The sequence below is a fragment of the Mandrillus leucophaeus genome, unplaced genomic scaffold (genome assembly GCF_000951045.1).
Source record: "Mandrillus leucophaeus isolate KB7577 unplaced genomic scaffold, Mleu.le_1.0 Scaffold96, whole genome shotgun sequence".
NCBI classification, from domain to species: Eukaryota; Metazoa; Chordata; class Mammalia; order Primates; family Cercopithecidae; genus Mandrillus; species Mandrillus leucophaeus.
The window spans coordinates 4624886-4649668 of record NW_012110474.1 but is presented as its reverse complement, the minus strand read 5'-3'; the positions used below and the strand labels follow the sequence as shown (position 1 = coordinate 4649668).

Genomic DNA, 24783 nt, shown 5'->3' with positions numbered 1-24783 from the left:
GACCAGTCTGGCCAACATGGTGAAACCCCATCTCCACTAAAAATATAAAAATTAGCCGGGCGTGGTGGTGGGTCCCTATAGTTCTAGCTACTCAGGAGGCTGAGGCAGGAGAATCACTTAAACCCAGGAGGCAGAGGTTGTAGTGAGTCAAGATTGGCACCACTGCACTCCAGCCTGGGTGACAAAGGGAGACTCCATCTCAAAAAAAAAAAAAAAAAACCAAAACAAACAAAAAAAACACCTTAGTTTTGCTCCTTCCTAAGTTATACAACTGAATAGTTATGTTGATTACAGAAGTCTTTAAAAATTCCAGATTTTAATTACATGTTTTATTTTGAAGTTTATTATGAAAAATGTTATTTCAACTCACGTTATTTGGGGCAATTTTGCCATAAAATATAATGTAAACATGTAAGAACCTAATGTGCTGTTAGATAGCTTTTTTAATGACAAGGGGTTTTTTAGACAGAAAATAAGCCAATGTCCTGCTTTTCAAAGTGCTAACTGTACTTGCTTACAATACATTGATGAAGCAGCCCAAAAGCCTTGAAACTCTACTAATGGAACTGTTGGGGTGCAGAAAACAATACCGCAAAATGAAGGCCTCAGGAGCAAAAGTTTTTCTCTGACCTTTTTGTGCCCTCTTGTCTCACAGTCCCATTCTCCCCAGAGCCAGCCATAGAAATTAGAATTCCCCTTCCCTAAAGCAGGCCATAGAAACCAGAACTCCACTTCCCCAACACCAGCTGTGAAACCTAAAAATATTACTCTAACTTCCCCCCACCTTTCTGTGTAAAAACTGGCCGTAAAAAATGATCTGGCATACCTTGTCTGACTGTAGGTCATGAGACTCCTGTTCCAGAGGGGGTCCTGCCCCACACCCGCAGGCAGGAATGCGTGCTCAGTGAGGCCAACAGGAATCCAGACAGGCTGTGCTGGGTTTCCCTGCTCAGTCTATTAGTATCAGATCATACCCTTTCCGTCCAATCATGTTTCTACATGGCTGTCCACACTCTATTGACCCTAAACCATAAAAAAATGGACAATTTCTGGCCGGGCACAGTGGCTCATGTCTGTAATCCCAATACTTTAGGAGGCCAAGAAAGGTGGATGACTTGAGGTCAGGAGTTTGAGACTAGCCTGACCAACATGGCGAAACCCTGTCTTTACTTTTAAAAAATATACACAAACACAAACACACAAACACACACACGCACACAAATTAGCCAGGAGTGGTGGTGAGTGCCTGTAGTCTCAGCTACTCGGGAGGCTGAGGCATAAGAATCACTTGAACCCGGGAGGTGGGGGTTGTAGTGAGCCAAGATCGTGTAACTGCACTCCAGCCTGGGCGACACAGTGAGACTCTGTCTCAAAAAAAAAACCCAACCAAACAAACAAAAAAAAACGACTACATGAAACACACTTTGAATTTCTGCTTCAAAACCTAGGACATCATTATATGCCCATTAACACACTAAATCACACACTCACCAGCGCCATGACAGTTCCGAGAACACCCATATTTGGCATAAAAATGGGTGGCACCACAGTTCCAAGAAATCTCCACCATTTTCCAGAAATTTTCATGAATATTCCACCCTTTGGTTAAAGAAACCCATAAAGATAGAAACCCAAACCAGACTGCATGACTCTCTATTTATTTATTTTTTTGAGATGGAGTCTCACTCTGTCACCCAGGCTGGAGTGCAGTGGCGCGATCTTGGCTCACTGCAACCTCTGCCTTCCAGGTTCAAGCAATTCTCCTGCTTCAGCCTCCCAAGTAGCCGGGATTACAGGCTTGCACCACCACAACTGGCTAATTTTTATATTTTTAGGAGAGACGAGGTTTTGCCATGTTGGCCAGGATGGTCTTGAACTCCTGACCTCAGGTGATCTACCCACCTCGGCGTCCCAAAGTGTTGGGATTACAGGCATGAGCCACTGTCCCCTGCCAGATTCTCTCTTGAGTATACCCACACTCCCCTTTCTTGAGTCGTGTACTTTTCTCTCTGCAATAAATCTCCATACTTTTACTATTTTTGACTCATCCTTTAATTCCTTCTCCCGATGGTGTTAGGAGCCTGGACACAGCGGGGGGGTCGAGGCCCCACCAGCATTTGGGGACCTCCCTCAGCCCGTTGGTATCAAGTTTGTACGCCTTTCTGTCCTGGTAAGTAAGCAGTAAGGAGGAAGGGGCTCCAGGCTGGGAAAAACAATGAACAATTGTTCTGAGACACTGCTAGTCACAAACAACTGGTGGGCACGATGACCTCATTTGGCACACAGCTCCCTCCCGCAAGACCCTGTAAACTTCCTTCCAGCCCCTGCTCTTTGCAGACAGCCCCTCCTCTGCTGTCCTGTCTGTTGCAACAACATGTTTTCATACCTTCTGTAATAAATCTGCCTTTCTTTACCCAGAACTGTCTTGTTAAAAAACCTTGACTGCCTGAGACACTGGCCCTAGCTAGTCGCACCCATGACGTTTTCTCCAATTAACCTGCCTTTTGTGAGCTGATTTTTCAGCAAACTTGCAGAGGGTGAAAAGAAAGTTTTTCCCGTGGCTCCTAGATGGTAGTATGAGTTGCAAGTTCTGTGTAATGGGTCACCTGGCTGCTCCTCATGCCAGCCTCTCCAATTAAATAGTTGAGTTATCTATTCATTTAATAGATATGTTGGAAGGTTTATTGTTTTTTTCCACAGACATCAGGACCCAGCTATGAAAGGTTTATTTTTAAGTAAACAGAACAATATGGACATAGAAAAGCATTTCAAAGAATTTTTGAATTTGGAAAAAAAAAAAAAAGAAATACAGTAATCTGTCTATAATTGGGTGACAAAGACTCCCTCCTTTGACAAAAGCTGTAGTCAGGCTCCTCTCGGGAGGTCAAGGTTTTTACCAAGAGGGTTCTGGGTAAGAAAGGCAGGTTTATCACAGAAGGTCTGAAAACACGTTGTTGCCTGGGGCAGTGCAGCAGGGGAGGGGCTGCCTGCAAAGGCGCTGGAGGGAAGCTTTACAGGGTAGCGTTGGATGGAGCTATGTGAGTCTTCTGCTTGACTAGGCCCGACCTTGGGCTTCCCTCTGTCTTTGGAGAATCCTGTTAGAGCAAGAATCTTGCTAAGCTGGCTTGGCAAAAATCCCCCACCTTTAAGAGCTTATCACCCAGGCCTCCCTTCAGAGCAGGGTGGGGATCAGGAACTTTCCATCCACTGATCCCCACCCTGCTCTTTGGTTATACATCTCCACTTGTCATGTGGGAGTCTGAATTGAGTCCAGTCTTCCTCCCCAACTGCCAGCCCCTCTTGCAGTGGCCCCTTTATGCACTGCCATGGCCCCGCCTCGAATAAAGTCTGCCTTACCAACTTTAACAAGTGTTTAGGCAAATTAATATTTTTTAACACAGGTTAGTATAATTCAATCAGAGACACAAAGATGAACCAGTATATAGTATTTGCTGCTCATATAACTGGCGGGGCGGGGGAGAGAGATTTCATAACAAAATTCAAATATGCTCGTGCTGCTACCCAGCTGGCAAGCTGTTTTTAGTAGATCAAACTGAAGCCTCAATTTGTTTAATTGGAACCAAGTGGAAGTATTGTGTACTCTTCTGCTTGCAGGGATATTCTGAAGAGAAGTTTTTCAGAGAAGTACTTGTGTGGAAACACATTAGTTTGTTGAGCTATTCAAAATGGAAAGGCAGTTTATGCAGCTATTTGTTATGTCTTTCTTGTTAAAGTTTCTCTTTATTGCAGTTCCTTATCAGTGAGTTTATGGTTCCCTTGCCAGAGGTTTTGTTTTCTATTATCTCTATCCTATGCACTCATCTGCAAGAGTTCCCAGAGGGACTGTGGTTCCAAACTTAAAACCAACAAACAAAAAAACCAACAACAAAAAAAACAACAACTTAAGTTTTCGCTTCTTCCTAGATGTTTTCTTAACTTGTTACTACCTTGAAAAAAACGTTTTTTTCAAAATTTCCTATGGTTATCACAATGGGTATTTTTACCTCTCTCCAAATACCAATCCTTAGACTTAGCTCCTCTAATTTCCTGAATTAGTACTGCAATTGGTGTTTTCTTTTTATCTGCATAACAAAAATTATTTTCTAGTCTCAAAATTATTTCTAAAGAGACTTAACAGTTATTTCAGAGGAGCCTCAGTCTTAGCCCCCTTCTCTTCTTTATCTATGTAGCTACTTCCTCCCAGGAAAAGCATATCTTTCTGAAGAATGCAATTAATTTTGTCCAAAGTAAGACACCACTCCCTTCCCCTTTTCAATTGCTTATCTATGTATCTTTTTCAGATATGCCAAAACTGCTAAGGCAGCTGTAAGGGTAAAATGATGAAATTTTTTTTTAAGGATGGGGGCACTGGCCTCCCTACCTTCCTCTCCTCAGGGTGTCAGGATAAACAAATCAGAATATGAGATATTTTACAATTACATGAAATATGATGAAAATCTTCCTCTTCATAGAATGCCCTAGAAACAGGATTGTACAAGTTGCACAAATGTAAGAGTTAAGTGTTACCTAACTCTAAAAGGATCTAGGATAAATCTTTTCCCCACTTCATAAAGCATATGAACATTAGACATTCAGGGAGTACCTGATAATCCGAGGGCATCACAGGTCCGCCTGAGTTTGCGCCTGAAGGCCCTAGCCGTGGCTTCTTGTTTGGGGGCACCTGGTTCAGGCCGGAGTCCTGGCTGTGCTGCAACCCTGCTCCGGTGCCCCCGACCCCGGCCCCAGCCCCACCTGCAGTCCCGTTGGTCTGGGTGCTGTTCTGCTGTGGCGGGGGCGCCTGTGGAGGGGCTGCTGCCTGCTGTGGAGGGGCTGTGGGCTGCTGATGCTGGTTCTGCTGCTGTTGCTGATTCTTTTAAGGGGAAAAAAGCAAGCTTGGTATGAAACCAAATTAAGAGGAACTTTCTTTAATTATTCGATATGCACATGCGGCTGCTGACCAACCTGGGGGAGCAATCTATGTGGGACACTAGAGTGATGGGGAGGACCGGAGAATGGAGCAGCCAGGGAACACAGTGTTCCCAAAGGGCAAGGCACCAAGCCCCAAACAGGACTCTCAATGAAGTTCATTTAGACTCCACAGTGATCCTCCAAATCAGTCACAGACATCTCACTGAAGGCCACAGGCACATCAGAAATACCTTTCTTATAGCTCATTAAAACAGCTGTAAGAAATCTTTGCAATCATGATTCTGGAAAGGCAGAGCAGTCTGGAGAGTAAGCCAATATATCCAGTTAGGAGGAAAGAACAGAGTGATGCTAGCAAAAGCCAGCCTGCATAAAGGGGTGGCAGTGACACCAAACAAACAGAAAGAGCAAGAAGTGGGAATCCGGGAGTAGAACTGGCTGTGACATACACTGGAAGCTCAGGTATCTGTGAGCTGGTCATACTTCAAACTTCAAGGTACCTTTACAATCCCCAAACTTCCACAGAAAATAAGACACATTCAAATTTAATTAAATATTAGAAAAGGTGGTTAAACATATAGGAATTATGGAATCATACCTAAGCTATCTTTTGGCCTCCCTCACTCTTTGGAAGTGAAAGTATACAATGCAGTTTATACCTTGTCACCTTTTTCTTCAGGATCATCTTCATTAAGGAATTCTCGTTTGGGGTATGGAATCTGGCAGCCGGCAAATACACTAAAAATCATTAAAAAGAAAAAAACATATCATGATCTAAAATCTGTAATATCCTTACCTTGTTAATTTAAAATTCCAATTTGTTTTTCTTCACTTATTTCCTACTCTTCATCTGTGGCTAGTGTTCAAATCTTGACTGCTGCTAGCTAACTGACACACAGGACATAGAAGTTTCTCTATACTAACTTCATTAGCACCAAAAATAAATTAATTTGTATTTGCCTTAAGAAAAACTGCACCTCTTATAGATGAAAACACAAAGTCTATACTTGGGGGTAAAAAGGATGGAGGAGTAGAGGGGTTTTGTAGTGCAGTGGACATGCTCTGGAAGACAGATTAACTTCTGTTACCTGCTGGTTTGGCTGAATTTCTGATCCAGCCAATTGGTCTGTAAAGGTCTTACCTGTTCTCAGCTTTAGTTTTCATCATAAAACTGACAAATGGTCGTTCCTAAAATACTTGTTTTCATTCATACCTCTCTACAGCTTTGCCTGTTTCAAAATGTGGAAGCTTTCTCTTGAGCAGTCTTTAGGTGGCATCGCTGAAAAAGTTAAATACTTCAGTAGCAAGTGCTTCCCTTGCTTTCAAACACCACGCCACCTCCTCAGCCTGGAGCAAAGGACACAGAAAAGACGGGACACATACTCTAATGTTGGCAAAGGGTCCTCCTGAAAATAGGGATCCTGCAGAGCTTGCTCCGAGGTAATTCTCTTGGTTGGATCCATGGTCAGGAGTTTCTGAAGCTAGAGTGACACACAGGAAATGCAGAGCACATGAAAAGGTTGTTTGCAAGTCAACACCTTGCCTTTTGTATTCCTGTGTAACAGGATTAATATAAAATACATTTTGTATAGCTCACTGCAGATTAAGCATATTACATACTTTTATGTGAAACTGGCAGAAATCATCAGCATTAAAGCCCTTTTAAAGTTCATTTTCTGCTGATAAATCATTTAAAGTGAAGGCTGAAAGACAAGGGTGACATCTCAACAAAAAATATTTAATTTTGCCCCAGCATCCAACAATTTCTTTTGTTTCTAAAGAGGAGGAACAGCTGAGTAAACAGAAGGCGAGAGTTGTGCTGAGAATCAGATTTCAGTCTGGGAGAGAAGCACCTACCAAGAGGAACACTTTGCTGTCGGGCTTGACCTTGTGTTTCTCCATGTACTTTATGAGGCTACTGTTGGCATACCTGCAAGGACACACACAGTCACACATCACTGGGAACGCTCATCCAATTGATATTTTTTAATGACAAGCTCCAAGATTGGCTTTCCTATAAGGTATGTGTTTAAGACATTGTTTTTTCTGATTAAGAAGGAACACATTACCAAACAATAGCAAATGTGTGAAGAAATAGGAAATGTCACACACAACATGAGAGTTTACACTGTTACAATCCCTTTGGAAAACAGTTATGCATTAACCATTAGTGTTGAAAATGTGTATAGCCTATGACCCATCAACTCCATTTCTAGGCACAAACCTGAGTCAAAGGATGCTTTTGCACATGTATATCAGGATACATGGATAAAAATGTTCTTAGCAGCCTTTTAGTAATGGTCATATATATATATATATATATATAGAGAGAGAGAGAGAGAGAGAGAGAGAGACAACCCAAATGTCCATCAACTGAAAAATGGGTACGTTTTTATATATACACAGAATGGAATGTTATACAATAGTAAAAACGAATATGCGAGGTTACGTGAGGAGAAAAAGCAAGTTGCAGAAGAAAATACATAATATGTTACCATTTATAAAAAGTTGAAAGACAATAAATTGAACAATAATTTTTAGAGATACATAAACATGTGGACTAGAACTATAATAAAAACTGTGGGAGGATAAACTCAAATGCAGAACACTCAGAGTCTATCCTCTCGGAGGGAGGTGGACAGGGAGATGGGGCACACAGAGTACTTCAGTAATCTTAGTGATGTTCTAATTTAGGTTCAGAGGTGAGCAAAGGGGTATTCATTTTATTATTCTAAATATACTATATGTTTTTTCATTATATATTCTTTCCTACATATGAAATATTTCAAATTAAAAAGGTCTAAAAATAGTTAATATATGTTCATGATAAAAAGAATTACAGAATATAGAAAGTATAAGGAAGAAAATTAAAATCACAATCAAGCCACTCAGTGGCCAAAAAACCACTGACAAAATTTTTATAATGTCCCTTTGGCGTTGTGTGTGTGTGTGGCATATACATACATGGTATAAACACAGGAATTTTTGCTTTGTTTTTATAAAATTGGAATCCTACTATAAAAATTGTCTTAGCTTTTTATTTAATATTGTTCCATAAACATTTTCCCTTGTCAAATACTCTTCAAACTTATTGAGTGGCTGCCTATCTCCTACTGGTACGGGTATTACTCGTTTCATAATAACTGTGGCATACAAGTCGTTGTAGCTAAATCTGATACGCATGGCAGGGAGCCGACACTGCCTAGCGGATGAGACTCAGAGACCCCTCCTAGACCCTGATTCAGTCATTCACCAATTGTGTGATCGTGGGCAAGTTAGTTAACCTCTGTGAAAGCCTTAGGTTCCGAATCTGAAAAGTGGAAACTGTAATTATACCTATCCTATAGATTTGCTAGGAAGATCTTAGGAAAAAATGTCGGTAAAGGGTTTAGCACCACCCTGGTATATAAGAAGTACTCATCTATTTGTGGCAGCTCTGATTACTTCCACAGGATAAATTCCAGGAATTATCAGGTCAAAGGGCATGCACATTTTAAAGTCCTTTTTAGGTGCTCTAGAATCTCACTACACAAATGTAGCCTTTACCAGCAACCTGGGCATCACCTGAGAGCCTGCATTAGAAATGAAGGTTCTTAGTCCTCACCCCTGATTCTGACTTAGAATCTACATTTTTAACAAGGTCTCCAGGTGGTTTGTAGGTACACTGAAATTTGAGAAGTACTCATTCTCTCCAGTAGCATATGAGTAATAATTTTTAAAAAATAAAAATAGAGATAGGGTCTAACTATGTTGCCCAGGCTAGTTTCAAACTCCTGGGCTCGAGATCTTCCCGACTCAGCCTCCCAAAGTGTGGGGAGTAAAGGCATGAGTGAGCCACTGTGCCTGGCCGGAATGTCCATTTTACTGTACCCTTGCCAACAAGGTACCATACAATGTTAAATGAAAATAACTAGTTTGGTTTTGGGTGTTTAAAGAATTTATAGAACATTCAGGTTGGGATTCCATAAGGCAATTAGATAAATGATTTTGAAACTTGGAAAAGTGAACGGAGTAAAGATACATATTGGGAGTTATCCACATAATTGATGGTAAATTGTGGCCATCAAAACATGACATCTGACTGGGAAAGTATCCAGAGTGAGAAGAGGGCCCAGGATAGAACCTTGATATTAGCACTGTCCTTAAGAGATGGATACAGGCAAAGGACCTCACCAAGGATTGTGAGAAAAAGGGGTCAGAAATGATCAATGCCATTCTCTATTTCTCTTAATGATGTCTGCTTTTGTTCCTATAAGCCATCCTGTTCTAAAATTTTCCTGGTAAGTTGCCAATAGAGAAGCTCTTCCACAATTTTCGGTAGGTGTGCATATTTATAACAAACACCTCACATGCTATCACCCTTAATCTCATTTCTGCTCAAAGTAAATGCCTTCATCAGTTTGTTTTACTCATATTCCAAGCCACATGTTCTTCCTTCTGCCAGCCTTCCAGGTTTCCTAGTCCAGCATATCAGTTACCAGTCATTACTCAGAAAAAATAAAACCACAGCTGTGGCCTTGAACGGAGACCTTTATTCATGCTAAAACATAACAGACATAAACTACCCATTGACCCTTACATTCTTAAAAGTTTTTAATACTGCAGCCTAAACCTGAACTATATATGTTAATGGTATCTGGAATACCTTTTGTAAATCACAGGCATAATTAGTATGCTAAAATCTCAGTTTCTAGTTTAAATAACAATCTACATATGTTTTTTAAAAAGATTAACTATTCTCATTGAAATTACTACCTATAATTAATGTGCACTATGGTTTGAATGTTTATGTCCCCTCCAAAATTCACGTTGTTGAAACTTAAATTCCCAATGCAACAGTGTTAGAAGATAAGGCCTTCCAGAATCGAGGGCTTTGCTTTCAGGAGTGGGACTAATGCCTTGTAAAAGAGGCATCACACAGCATCTGCCCCTTTTTGCCCTTCTATCTATGTGAGGACACAGCAACAAGGCGCCACCTTGGAAGCAGAAAACAACCTTCATGGGACTCCAAACATGCCAGTGCCTTGACCTTGGATTTTCCAGCCTCAAGGCCTGGGAGAAAACAAATTCCTGTTGTTTATAAATCACCCAGTCTAAGGTATTTTTTTACAGCAGCACAAAAAGACTAGGACTGTGTGGAATTACTTACGTTGTTCTTCTAAAGTCTTTTTGAAGTGTGGGATATTCTGGCATCTTTCTAATATCTTCCCAGTCTTTATCTTACAAAAAAATTAAATATTGTTATAGAAAATAATGTGTTAATTTAAAATCTCCTAATTATGTCAGTTTATAAATATACATTAAATTTTGCTTTTGAGAAGAAATGATTTTGAAATACGACTCAAAATACGACTTTAAAAAGGAAAATAAATTACCTGCAGGAAACCCCATGACACTAAATATCCGATCCAGTTGATCATGATGAAATGGATTGCTTGTTTTTATATCTTCCTGACGACAGTGAAAAATAGGTTCTGAAGTCAACAATTCAGCAAATATACAACCTATTGCCCATATATCTAGGAAAGAAGAAACATAAGTTTTTGTATATATTTCCTTGGTTATAATTCCCAGATATAATCCCAGCCTACTTATAAAAATACTTTTCAGTAAATCAATATACAAAGTACAATAAGTGCATTAAGAAAACATTATTGTACTCTGTATTTTAACATATGTGTGGGTATGTGTGTGTATATATGTATGTATACGTGTGTGTGTGTGTGTATATATATATATGACATGAAATAACTATATCATCATGTAACAGATTGAAAGCCAAATAATAAAAAAACATTTACTTGTAAATTTTCTGATGACAATAAACAGGGTAAGTCAATTTAGCAAAAAACAAATTCTTTAGATTTAGGCAGTCTTTCTAACCACTCTTTTTGTTGTTGTTTTTGGGGTCTCTGTCACCCAGGCTGGAGTACAGTGCTGTAATCATGGCTCCCTGAAGCCTTAAACTCCTGGGCTCAAGCAATCCTCCTGCCTCAGCCTCCAGAGTAGTTGAGACTATGAGTGTGTGCCACTGTACTTGGCTAAGTTTTTAGTTGTTTTGTAGAGACAAGGTCTCACCATATTTAACCACTGTGAATAATTTAATCATTAAAGTATTCAATTGATAATCTAATACCAGGCATAATACTCAGATCTGATATACTGAAATAATATCATCATCAGACATAGTGATGTAATTCTTTTAAAGCCATCCAATGTATAATGATAGAGCAGAATTTACAAGTTTTGAGTCTAGACAGACAGTATAGACCATATAAAAGAACTGGGGAGGATGGGCGCGGTGGCTCATGCCTGTAATCCCAGCACTTTGGGAGGCCGAGGTGAGTGGATCACTTGAGGTCAGGAGTTCGAGACCATCCTGACCAACATGGTGAAACCCTATCTCTATTAAAAATACAAAAACTTAGCCAGGTGTGGTGGCATGTGCCTGTAGTCCCAGTACTCAGGGGGTAGATGCAGAAGAATCACTTGAATCCAGGAGGCAGAGGTTGCAGTGAGCTCAGATTGCACCACTACACTCCACCCTGGGCAACAGAGCAAGCCTCTGTCTCAAAAAATAAAATAAAATAAAAAGAATTGGGGAAAAAACTTTTGTCTCAAAGACTCCTAGCTTCAGCTTTTTCAACAAATTGCTCTAGAAGCTCATAAATAATACTATATATAGTACTGCATGACATAGATCTTACTTAAACATATTCACTTATATGCTACCCCACATCCACCCCACCCCTCAGGATAAAGTTAGGCATCTTTAGAGGTTTTATTAACTATCTAAAATCACCAGTCATAGATTATTCTATTAAAATTTACACACTGAAAGACTGCAGCTTATATTCTGAGACTACAATATTATATTCACAATGCTTTGACAAATGTGTAAGTGAATTAACTTTAGTGAGACTTGCCCACTTAAATGCCATTTAGTAAATATTTTTTAAAAAGAAGACAGTCTGTGTGTGGTGGCTCACGCCTGTAATCCCAGCACTTTGGGAGGCTGAGGCAGGCAGATAACCTGAGGTCAGGAGTTCTGACCAACATGGTAAAACCTTGTCTCTCCTAAAAACACAAAATTAGCTAAGCGTGGTGGCCCATGCCTGTAATCCCAGCTACTTGGAAGGCTGAGGCAGGAGAATTGTTTGAACCTGGGAGGTGGAAGTTATAGTGAGCGGAGATCGCGCCACTGCACTCCAGCCTGGGCAACAAGAGAGAAACTCCATATCAAATAAATAAATAAATAAATAAATAAAATAAAAGATAAAAATTCAAAAACTATGGTATAGGTCGGGCACGGTGGCTCACACCTGTAATCCCAGCACTTTGGGAGGCCAAGGCGGGTGGATCGCTTGAGGCCAGGAGTTCGAGGCCATCCTGGCCAACATGATGAAACCCCATCTCTACTAAAAATACAAAAATTAGCCAGGTGTGGTGATGTACGCCTGTAGTCTCAGCTACTTGGGAGGTTGAAGCAAAAGAATCCCTTGAACCCAGGGGGCGGAGGTTGCAGAGACTCAAGATCACGCCACTGCACTCCAGCCTGGGCGACAGAGCAAAACACCATCTCGGAAAAAACAAAAAACTATGGTACAGGGATAAAAAAGTACTGCGTTTAGTAGCCTATTAAATATGGGGATCACATTCTGCGATGAGCTAAACAAGGAAAAAGGTTAATTACACTATTCCTTCCTCATCCAAGTTTTTGCCTTCCAGTTTCAGTTACCTGCAGTCAACCACTGCAGTTCGAAAATACTAACTGGAAAATTCCAGAAATAAACAATTTATAAGTTTTAAATTGTGTACCATACTGAGCAGTGTGATGAAATTTCATGCTATTCTCTCCATCTTCCCGGGATGTGAATCATCTCTCTGTTCATCCACACTTTATACTCACTACCTGCTGGTTAGTCACTTAGTGGTCGTCTGGGTTATCAGATCAAAGAAACACTATATACAGGGTTTGGTGCTATCTGCAGTTTCAGGCATCCCCTCGGGGGGTCTTGGAACATATTCCCACCTGGTAAGTGAGGACTACTGTATATCCATTAGCTAGAAGACATATCAGAATGCTCTCTCCTGAAACGAATTGCCAAATGGAAAAATCCATACAGTAATGCCTTACTTATTTGACCACATTCAGGTACAGTTTCCTTCCACATAATTTAGCCTTTTGGATAATGGAAACATATTCCTTCAACAACCATTTTTTAATTACACCATTGCCTGCCACCATAAGAGGCTATAAAACACAATGTAATCCTCCTTAATGATGCAGCAAGGTCATCATCATGATGAACATCCATCACTACAGAGTAGAAGAATAATACTGCTCAGTGTCCATTTCTGAATTCTTTTCTCTCTCTCATGTCATATTGGTTGTCACTCTTCCCCCTGATATGGCTGCCTCTGATGGTCCCATCTCTCTTCCTCATTACCGCCTCTACTATGCAGTCTACCAGGACTACTACTGCATATGCCTGGTCACACCAATTCCTGGTTTGTCCTCCATCCAAAGGACAAGAGCCAGGGTCTTGAGTTCCCAGTGAACTGCTAAGATAAGAAACCTCAGATAGCAGGTGGCAATAAATTCAAAGGGTTTCTGCTTCCTATTAGCCTGCAATGTCAAAAGGCCATCTGGCTCCTGCACCATCTGTAGCTATTTTTCAGGTTTCTTTCCTCTATCAATGACTTGTTCTCCTGACACACACATACACACACCCACCCCAACACTGCTGCCACCATCACTGCCACTCCCCTCCCCCACTAAATGTCACTCCATAAACCTCCACCGATATCAAATGATCAAACTCTCTTTTTTCTATGCCCTGAATCAAAGTACTCATTTCTTTTTTCGACAGAGACTTGCCCTGTCACCCAGGCAGGTGGGCAGTGGTGCGCTATCGGCTCACTGCAACCTCTGCCTCCTGGATTCAAGCAGTTCTCTCACTTCAGCCTCCTGAGTACTGGGATTACAGGTGTGTGCCACCACACCCGGCTAATTTTTGTATTTTTGGTAGAGACAGGAATTCACCACATTGGCCAGGCTGGTCTTGAACTCCTGACCTCAAGTGATCCATCTGCCTTGGTCTCCCAAAGTGCTGGGATTACAGGCGTGAGGCACCTTGCCCGTCCCTAAGTACTCATTTCTAACACGGACCATGTATGGAGAAGAGTATGAAAAAGTGAGTAAGTATGTACCTATAAATGTCTGCTATTAACATATTTGAAGCCCTAAGATATCTGATTTGGGCATTATTCTTTCTTTCTGTCTTAACTTTCTCCTACCTTCTATCCAGAATGGGTAATTAGGAACTGACTAAAATTAGAAATTAGTGATTATGTTTTTATCTTTAAGGGGTAAATTTCATTTACTGAGCAAGTAAGTTACAAGCCAGTTAAAATTCAATTTCATTTTTCCTTACCCTGAGGAATAAGAAGTATAATTGGTTTTCAATTCATATCCAATACATTTATTTTTTAAAAGCATCTATTTTCATTTCAACAAGAGAAAAGTAAATCAGAAAATATTCATAAAACTGTGCTTCTCAGAGTGTGGGCTCTCAAAGTATATGGGTCACGCACAACAGAATCACCTACCTAAGGGCATGGACCTGCTGTGTTAGATTCTCTGAGAGTGGGACAGACATTGGTGGAGAGTCATTTAGCTTAACAGAAGGTTTTGACTGAATGTGCCTTTTCCTAATGGAAATCTCCCTTCTAGATATAGACTGTCCTGGTGTTTGGATTAAGCCTAAGGCATATGGATTTCTGCGGAGACTGCATCCTCTTCTCCCTTCCTCGTGCCCTGGGTTATCTGTCATTAACCTGTTCTAAGGCATCACCTGTTACTTTCAACTAACACTCTTTCCTTCCCTGGCTTACTTTCAGTCTCTTCCTATCCTCTGGTTCCTTCTGAGGTTGTTTAAGGGATTTGACTGTTTTCAACAGTGGGTAAGGAGAGACCTAAATGACAGAAAAAACAAACTTACAATTCTAGAAGTCTCAGAAATACAGCTCCATAGTAAAAATCACTGGTTAGAATGTACACAGGCAGGCTCTGGTGTTAGCTCCTCACTCTCAGGGCCATTCCCTCCCTTCCACTGCTGTCCGTAGTTCTTTCCTCACCTTTTGCAGACAGCTGCCATTGCCCACTGACGACACCTGGCCTTGGTAGCCTCTGCTCTGCTGCCTTACCAGAGGCCCAGCTGCACAGGTAGGGGTCTGATGTCACTCTCACATTCCTCTACTGTCAAACACATACCGGTCTACTCAGAGGATTTTTCACTAATTTAACAAAACTATTCAGCAGCATTTATCAGTAATTTACAATGTCCCAGCACTGTCCTAGAGTCTCTGTCTCTGGACAAAATCTAAATGTGCTCTGGTGTCTGAGTTTTGCAGAAATCAGACGTCTTGATGAATGAGGACTTACTATATTTTAATTTTTGTTTTCTTTCTTTAACCCATGAGTAGGCTAATTATCGGTCTAATCTTTCCAAATGTGAGAATTTCCTTTGCAGCTCTTTGGATGTCACCAGGTTTTTCATAAGCTTGTTTAGCAGAGAAAGGATTGTGCTTGTCTATTTTTAATAACTTTATACTTGCAGTCCCTTTATTAAATAGAATTCAACAAAAGCAGCTAAAGGTAGCCAAAACTGATACGCAACTAATGCCAGTAAACAGAAAATTCAATAAGGAAAATTTAAAGAAATATACTTAGGAAATTTGGATACCTTGTAGAACTAGCCCTTCTAACAGCTACAGTGTACTCTGCCCTACTCTCTTCTTTTCCTTCCTTTAAAGAAATCTCTAGGTTTGAGGAGGGTCAGCTCCTAATGACTCCCACCATTTGCAGCTGGGCCGTCTGAGGATACTGCAGTCACCAGGTAGCAAATCTCTGAAGCCACTGTTCTGAGGCAGACTTTAAATCCTACAGAGAGTGTGTTTACAACAGATTTTCTTACTCAGTTTTTTTTTGACTTGATGAGATGGCAAGATGCTGAGCACAGCTAATCTACCCAGACTCTATTTCCTACCTTAATGGAGAAACTGCCATTCTCATAACCGTAATGGCAAGACAGAAAGATTAGTTATATTGCTTCTTGCTTAAACGATGTGACTAACTTTTCCCCAAATAGAAGGGGTTCTTTCCAATACTGCACTACTCCTGTTTTTGTTTTTCATTTTGTGAAGAAAACAATTCTAAACTTCTCTCCAGTTCTTCTGATCAACAGCTACTAAGTACAAAATAAAATGTGCATGTTATTGTTTCCATAGCAACTCAACAGCATCAGATACTGATACCTCTATTCTCTGAAAGAAAATGCTTTCTTCTTTTAAAATAACCATATTCTCCTATACAGTTAAGAATACAAATCTACCAGAAATCTAGGAATACAGAAGACAATAGGACTTTTACAAAAATGTATAAAATGGTTTTTATCAAGTAGCTTTATTATTATACCATTTTATATTTATGATCGTTAGATGCCAAGATAGTAAATCATTTTAGACCAACTTACCAATGGCCTTTGTATAATGCCTTGCACCAAGCAAAAGTTCTGGAGCCCGATACCAAAATGTCACAACTACTGGATCCAAATCTGCTAGTGGCTTTAGAGGAGAATTGAATAATCTGGCAAAACCCATGTCAGCTAAAAAAATAAAATAAATTAACATAAAATTCAGTTTGATCGTTTCTCGCCCTTTTGGCTAAGATCAAGTGTAAAATTCAGTTTGACATGCATTATTAGAGCCATGCAAGGTTGACAACAATAGCTGCTGACCTTATAAAGCAATCCTTTTCCTCCCTTTTTAACCAGAGGTCTACACCAGGTGCCAGAAAGGAATTACTTCATTTACCTTTACTATCTACCATCAGAAGTAGATACTATTATTGTGCCGGTTTTACTGATGAAGAAATTGAAGCTTAAAGATATTCTGGGCTGGCGCGGTGGCTTACGCCTATAATCCCAGCACTTTGGGAGGCCGAGGTGGGCGGATCACCTGAGGTCAGGAGTTACAGACCGCCTGCACAACATGGTGAAACACCATCTCTACTAAAAATACAAAAATTAGCTGGGCATGGTGGTGCACGACTGTAATCCCAGCTACTTGGGAGGCTGAGGCAGGAGAACTGCTTGAACCCAGGAGGTGGAGGTTGCAGTGAGCCAAGATCACACCACTGTACTCCAGCCTGGGTGACAGAGTGAGACTCCATCCCCTGCCCCCGAAAAAAGATAATCTGATTTGCCTAAGGTCACACAGCTAGTAAGTGCAGAGGCAGAATTAGAATCCAGGTCTGACTTCAGATTCCTGGCATTCACAGACAGTTATAAAAAGGTTCTTAAGTGTTTTTGAAATATAAAACAATTCAAAAGTCTCCCTGATTGATGATGACTTCTGTATGCTTACACATCTAAAAACTGACTGTGGCCAGGCGTGGTGGCTCACACCTGTAATTCCACCACTTTGGGAGGCTAAGGCAGGAGGATCATGAGGTCAAGAAATCAAGACCATCTGGCCAACATGGTGAAACCCCATCTCTACTAAAAATACAAAAATTAGCTGGGTGTGGTGGCATGCACCTGTAGTCCCAGCTACTCAGGAGGCTGAGGCAGGAAAATCACGTGAACCCAGGAGGCAGAGGTTGCAGTGAGCTGAGACTGCACCACTGCACTTCAGCCTGGGTGACAGAGCAAGACTGTCTCAAAACAAACAAGAGACAGAGCAAGACTCTGTCTCGAAACAAACAAACAAAACCTGACTATGTCTTAGTTCAGTGTGTGCTGCAGTCAGATCCAACAAACTCACAAGAGCTGATATATACACATCTTTTTCCAATTCTGCATTCAATGACAGCATACTGGTGATTTGGAATTGGCTATGGTAGAAGTATCTACAACACGGAAAACAGCAAATGCTACAAATTGGGACATTTTTTGCTCCAGAGAGCCAGTTGCTGAATGGTAATCAGCACATCACATGCATGTTTTCAAGAACATACACAGAACACATAAAAGATAATTTGTTGTAATTCAGCATTTAACAAAGCTCTAAACCAAAGCTAATCAGTTGAAATATTAGGGGTATATAAAAGTAGTAAAAAAAAAATTACTACTGCAATAAGATCCTGGAAACTAATTTTCTTAAGATATCATAAATAATAAATACCTTTTATCTACAAAGTCCTTTGCAGTTTACAAACGGCTTTCATATACATCATATTTCACCTCATTGAATCCTCATAAGAATACTGGTTTAATCAGTATTTTGCTCCCTATTTCAGAGATGAAGAATCTAAGGCCCAAAGCAGTTAAATGACTTGTCTATGGTCACAGGGATAGTAAATAAAGATGCCGGTACTCAAACAAAAACCATGTTATAATTTAGGAGTTACCTTCTTAACTACTAAATCTGACATCCAACAAATTATACACATGATAATTGCAAGTCACAAAGGCAAAGTCACAAGAATAAGCCTCTGTAATTTGAATACATAATATATATATAACCAATTTTGATAGTATAAGGGGTCCCAGTGTACTATAAAATGCATAAATGCACATAAAATTTTCAACCACAGAGTGTCATTTAATCTAAAACTAATGTGCTATGGTATAACATACATTAAAATTGTAATTTACATTTACATAGCAGAATAGGCAAAAAATCGTTTTAATTTATAGAAAGTTTGGGTTTTTGTTTTGTTGTTTCTGTTTTGAGATGGGGTTTCACTCTGTTGCCCAGGCTGGAGTGCTGTGGTGCCATCTCAGCTCACTACAACCTCTACCTCCTCGGTTCAAGTGATTCTCCTGCCTCGGCCTCTCCAGTAGCTGGGATTACAGGCACGTGCCACCACGCCTGGCTAATTTTTGTATTTTAGTAGAGATGGGGTTTCACCAGGTTGGCCAGGCTGGTCATGAACTCTTGACCTCAAGTGATCTGCCTGCCTCAGCCTCCCAAAGGACTGGGATTACAGGCATGAGCCACTGAGCCCAGCCTGTAGTGATTCTGTTTCTTTGGATTTTGAATAATTTGTAAGACTGTTTTGAGAATGCTTTGGAGTATCGAGCTCTTAAAAACTAAAGCTATCCAAAGGAAGCCTGTGCTGATGCCTATTCTTTTTAAACTACATTTCCCTATACCAAACAAAAATATTCAAGTTCATTCTACCAATATTACACCTATTATTCTACAATATTACACAATATTCAAGGCACTGTTTTATATATTTAATAAATGCTAATTGTCATTGATGACACAAAGTAATATGACGGAATGCTGTTTCATCCATTGGAAAACATTTTAAAGTGAAGTTAGCTAAAGCCAATATTTCTCCCGTTATTCTCTACCTCCTAAGTTTTACCTAAGCCTCATATATTCACTCACAGATGAAATCAAGGCCAGAAGGAAAAAATAGATACTTTAAAAAATAATTCCCATGTATTTTATGAACTTTAAAAGAGTTTCAAACTCCTTTTCAAATAATTACTAATTTAGACAAAAGGTAATTAGCCTAAAGATTACTATAACAGTTGACTTTCTAAAATTACACATGGATGAAATTGTTTCAGTTCACGGATAAGGGTAGTAAAATTCTGGTGTGGGTGCTAATTAGTATCAAATGATGAAAAGCAGCAACAAACAAGGTCTACCACTAAGGAACTTACATGAAGGTGAGATGACAAAATATACATAGTAGAAGCAAAAAAGTGGTAAGTACTGTGAGAATAAAGGAAGTTGTTACCGGTTTCTACTAGATGCTAAGTTCCCTGGGGGAAGGTGTATTTCTCCTTTATTATGTTATCTGGAACAATGTACAATAAACATTTGTAAAAGCAGACTAAATTGAAAGTGGGACTTGGGCTGGATCCTGAAGGATGAATTATTTTGAACAGCAAAAGAGGAAGGCAATAAGCATTTTAGGTAAGGCCTGGGAAGTTTTTAGGTTGCTGAGAATGGGAAGGCTCAGATATAGCAAAGGGCAAAATGTGTTTTCCATGCAACTATCCTTTTCTTACCCACTCCCTTGCCCCACCACCGCCCCCTGGATATGGAGTCTTGCTCTGTTGTCCAGGCTGGAGTGCAGTGGTGCTATCTCGGCCCACTGCAACCCCCGCCTCCTGCGTTCAAGCGATTCTCCTGCCTCAGCCTCCCAAGTAGTTGGGATTACAGGCACACACCACCATGCCCAGCTAATTTTTGTATTTTCAGTAGAGACGGGGTTTCACCATGTTGGCCAGATGGTCTCGATCTCTTTATCTCGTGATATGCCCACCTTGGCCTCTCAAAGTGCTGGGATTACAGGCATGAGCCACCATGCCCAGCCCAACTATCCTTTTATTTTAAGCCAAAAAAGAACCCTGTATCAAACCATTAGGCATAGGCATCAGTATTACTAATGTTTAAAAAAAAATAGTGGCTACTAAAACAAAATTTAAAATCCATTTAATAAACTATCTCGATTGTCCACTAGATCTTTATCATTAATTATTTCTTATTTTTAACCCTGGTTTTATCCCTAATCTTGGTAGAATTACAATCTTAAAACTCTTAATCGTGAGGTAACTAAGTGGCCCGGCCAGAGTACAGAATTTTATGTTAAGGAGTACTAAGAGAAGAAATTAGATTTGGGTGACTGGGAGAAAGGTGACGAATGGAACAAACAAGGGGAAGACAAGATGATGATGATGAATTTGGTTTGGGACAATGGAGGGTAAGTTACCAGCAAGATATTCAAATAGAAATAAAGACTTCAGCTAGGGTGAGAGATTAGACTCTGGCATCAAGATCTTAGAATTATTTTCATAAATCCATGATCCTGAGGCCACAACTTATCAATTTCCTAAAGAAGTAATTTTAGAGGAAGGCCATGTCCTAAGCCAGTGCCTGGAAACAATAGGTTAGTAGGAGTAAGAGGCAAGAATGAATAAAATGCAAAGTCACAGCAAAAGTGGGAGGCAGAAAAACTGAATTATGGTATGTCATATAGACCAAGGGAGAAGACACCCTCAAAGCCAGACTGTCAGAAGAACAAATGGTTTACTGCAGTAAAGGAGAGAGGTGATTAACACAGGCCACTTGATTTGGTAAGGCAGAGGTCACAGGTGTCCTTTCAGAGAGGACTTTTGATAGAGGGATAGAATTAGAGGCCAAATTATAATAAATTAGAGTAAGTAGAACATCATGTGTTCTAAAAGTAGAGGAACAAAAAGGGAAATGAATAGAACAAGTGCTAAAGAAAACAAGATAGATACAAGATTTATTTTAAATTGGGAAGAGGACGATGAAGGTTTAAAGGTGAAAAAGAGGAACTTGAGAAGGGGAAAATGGCAGTACTATGAGGAGTTTAATTAAGGTAGGAAGACATTTAGAAGCTACGAAGGGCACTAGTAGATAGGACTTAGGAAGGGAAAGTCTCTCTTTCATAGAGGCTTTCTCAAGGGCAGGGCTGTACAGCCAAAGAGTAGAGGTCAGTGAGGTCACACCAGACAGCTCTGATATCACTACGCAGGGATGTTTGTAGGGAAAGAGCCTCAGGACTTGGAATTCAAGTTCTAGCTTTGACAGGCTGAGGAAGCTACAACCTCTCTAAATATTGTCTTCCTTATCTTCAGAGGGTGGTTGTGTAAAATAAATGAGGTAACATATGAAAGTACCTATTGCAATGTATAGTAAACTGTTCATTTTACTGTCTCTCACAGAAGAGACCATCCTTTACCTCCCTTTCACCTGTATCTGGCAAAAAATAGGAACTCAATAAATGCCCCCAAGAAAAGGTGTGCAAGAGTAAAATAAAAATAGAGACAAGTGAGAAAGTATGGTGGAAGTGGAGGAGGGAAGAGAAAGAAAGCCACCAGCTACTTAATTAACATCAAACTTTTGAATGAATCTGATAATCTCAGCAAATTTAGGATAGAGGTGTTTAAAGAACAGGGTTGGTTTAGAACAGCTTCTTTAGCAACTGGGCTAGGGAGTTAACTGAAGAAGTAGAAAACCAAACAGCAGGGCAGGCTTGAAATAGGGCAGCATGAATTTGTAGCGGGTCAACTGAGCACAATTTTCCATCACCTTTAGCATGGTATATTCTAATAGCAAAGAAATCAGGCTGATGAATACATTTTAACATATTTCTAAAAAGCATTCAACTTTCAATAAATATAATTTCTAGTAAAAGAAATTAGAATAGGCTGGGCGTGGTGACTCATGCCTGTAATCCCAGCACTTTGGGAGGCCAAGGCAAGCAGATCACCTGAGGTCGGGAGTTCAAGACCAGCCTGGCCAACATGGTAAAACCCCATCTCTATTAAATACACAAAAAAAATTAGCCAGGCACGGTGGCGGGAGCCTGGAGTCGCAGCTACTTGGGAGACTGAGGCAGGGAAAATTGCTTGAACCCAGGAGGCGGAGGTTGCAGTGAGCTAAGATCATACCATTGCACTCCAGCCTGGGCAACAGAGAGAGACTCCTGTCTCAAAAAAGAAATTAGAATAAAGCATTTATTAGCTCATCTTCTCCCCAAATATGTAATAGGTATAAATGATGCTGATTATTTTTTAGAACATTCAGGATTACAAAGGAAATCTTAATATACAAATAAGATTCCTGCTAGTGCCTTAATTGAAGAGAGGTAGCTAAGAGAGTCTGTAAACATATATATCCATTTGGCAAAGATATGTTAGTACTTGGCTCAAGACATGCTGGCCAGGTGTGGTGACGTAGGGAGAACCTGTGAAGGTTTAAATGAATTCGCTCAGGGTAGGGAGGAAAATATTCAGGAAGAGAATATTTAGTAAACCTGAAACAAAGGTAAGATTTAGAGGATTATATTTAAGGTGGCTGTGCAGGACAGTGGTGGTGACATAAACACATGCTTGGGTTATTGTATGGGAATCGAATGCTTTTATGAACTTACTTGTCAATTTCCAGTGACACCTCAACTTAGAACTAAAGAATCTTATTTTGGGAAAAAGCCTAGGAGTTTTGTAGACTATCTTTCTACATTTTCCAATATCTTTTCTAACAATAAGAGAAAGTAAATTTAAAATTAACTACCCAAATAAGGGCATTAAGAGGGGAAACCACCTTTGCAGTTAACTTCAGTTTTCAAATAAATTATTTTAGGAATAATTACCTACCTATTTTGACTCTCCCCCTCTCAGGACCTTCTCCCATTACTAGGATATTTGCTGGTTTCTAGAAATAAAAATAGAGCATTCAAATTACCATGTTTATTCTTTTGACATGCTCTAAAATGGACAAAAGTTCTTATCATATGAGAAATCATTTCTGTATTTTCATCAAAACTAAATCAAATATTAAGCGTCCTCTACATAGTTAAAGCATTTGACATAATTGAAGTCAGCACTAACTTTATATAAACATCCTTGCTATGGAAACACACCTTATTTGCAAAATTATATCATACAAATAATTACAAAGCAATTAAAGCTATCCCTTCTATTCATCCCATAGAAAAAACTAATAATTTTTAAACCTGCACAGAGTTTATGTGGTTGAAAAATTTTATATAAAATTTCAAACCACAACATAATCGCCTTCATGTGAATAAGTTGAATGGAATATTCCTTCCCAAGTATTTCTAAACTATCATAGAAAAACATGATCAGCATTCAACAACTCTATTAAAATTCATGCATCAGCTATCATACATGCAAAAGAAAGAAATTCCAAATATAATTTCAAGATGTAGGAAAATAAAAACCAAGACTAATACAGAACTATAAAAAGAAAAGAGTGGGCTGCAAATGTATCTACCATATTTTCAGTCACCCTTATCTATAGACACTTGGAAACAGAGAAACTGTTGAGACAGGCTTTGGAAGGGGGAGAGAGTGAGTCTCCTTTGTAAAGTCTTCGGAGGAAAATGTATGTGTTTTTAACTTATTGGATTCATTTATTCAATCAACAAATGTATTTTTAGTATCTTCTAAGGATAAAGAACCATGCCAAGCTTTAAGAGGGAAAACAAAAGCACAGTAAAAACCAAGTTCCTAACCTCCAGATGCTTACTACGTAAGTAGAAAGAAAACTAAGAAGCATTGTATAATATTAGAAGCTAGTGCCACGTATGAGTTACAGAGAAGACTGAGGTCTTGGGTTCAAGATTAAGCTGAATTACTTTAAAGATCCCTTTCAATTTGCTGATTGTTAAAAATGTTTCAATGAAAACAAAAAGCATTAAAAAAACTAATTCAAAGGAGGAAGTGATGAATTACAGATTCCATTAAGGGAAATGTTCATTGGGAATGGAAGTGGGAATGGTGTCCATTAGACGGATATGAAAATGAACAGGAACCATCATGGCACAGCAGAGGAAGGGCAAGGACACCACAAGGAGTGGAAAAAGGATATGACCAGGTACGCATAAGACACAGAAGTCTGACTTCGGCCAGGTGCAGTGGCTCACACCTGTTATCCCAGGACTTTGGGAGGCCGAGGCAGGAGGATCACCTGAGTCTAGGAGTTCAAGGCCAGCCTGGGCAAAACACAAAATAGTGAGATTCTGTTTCTACAAATAATTTTTAAAAATAGCCTAGTGTGGTGGCATGCACCTGGAATCCCAGCTACTCAGGAGGCTGAGGTGGAAAGATTGCTTGAGTCCAGGAGATTGAGGCTACCAGGGTACTACCATGAGCCATGATTACGCCACTGCACTCCAGCCTGGGTAACAGAGCAAGACCCTGTCACAAAAAAAAAAAAAAAAAAAAATTTATTCTGAAAAGGGCTCACGTTAAGAGTAGTAGGATGAACCTAGACTCTGGATAGTCTAAAATGCCAAGTGAAGTAATTGGACCATTATATTACAGTCAGTAAGTT

The 24783-nt window shown here is 39.8% G+C and overlaps 1 protein-coding gene and 1 pseudogene across 4 annotated transcripts in view; one reads left to right on the top strand and one right to left on the bottom strand.

Annotated features, from left to right (window-relative positions):
- The window catches only part of CDK19 (cyclin-dependent kinase 19), a 237785-nt gene that overhangs the window by 11736 nt on the left and 201266 nt on the right, over window positions 1-24783 (bottom strand). For 3 of the 4 annotated variants that reach the window (XM_011970639.1, XM_011970637.1, XM_011970635.1), the window contains 8 exons: window positions 23082-23139; window positions 16464-16595; window positions 10302-10445; window positions 10076-10145; window positions 6784-6856; window positions 6310-6407; window positions 5586-5664; window positions 4604-4870 (listed from right to left, as the gene is read on the bottom strand). In XM_011970639.1, the coding sequence (XP_011826029.1) occupies window positions 4604-4870; window positions 5586-5664; window positions 6310-6407; window positions 6784-6856; window positions 10076-10145; window positions 10302-10445; window positions 16464-16595; window positions 23082-23139 (921 nt within the window). The remainder of the gene's footprint in view (window positions 1-4603; window positions 4871-5585; window positions 5665-6309; window positions 6408-6783; window positions 6857-10075; window positions 10146-10301; window positions 10446-16463; window positions 16596-23081; window positions 23140-24783) is intronic. The other variant, XM_011970636.1, reaches the window with a different exon arrangement.
- Window positions 24245-24783, top strand: part of LOC105532463 — a 19029-nt pseudogene continuing 18490 nt past the window's right edge.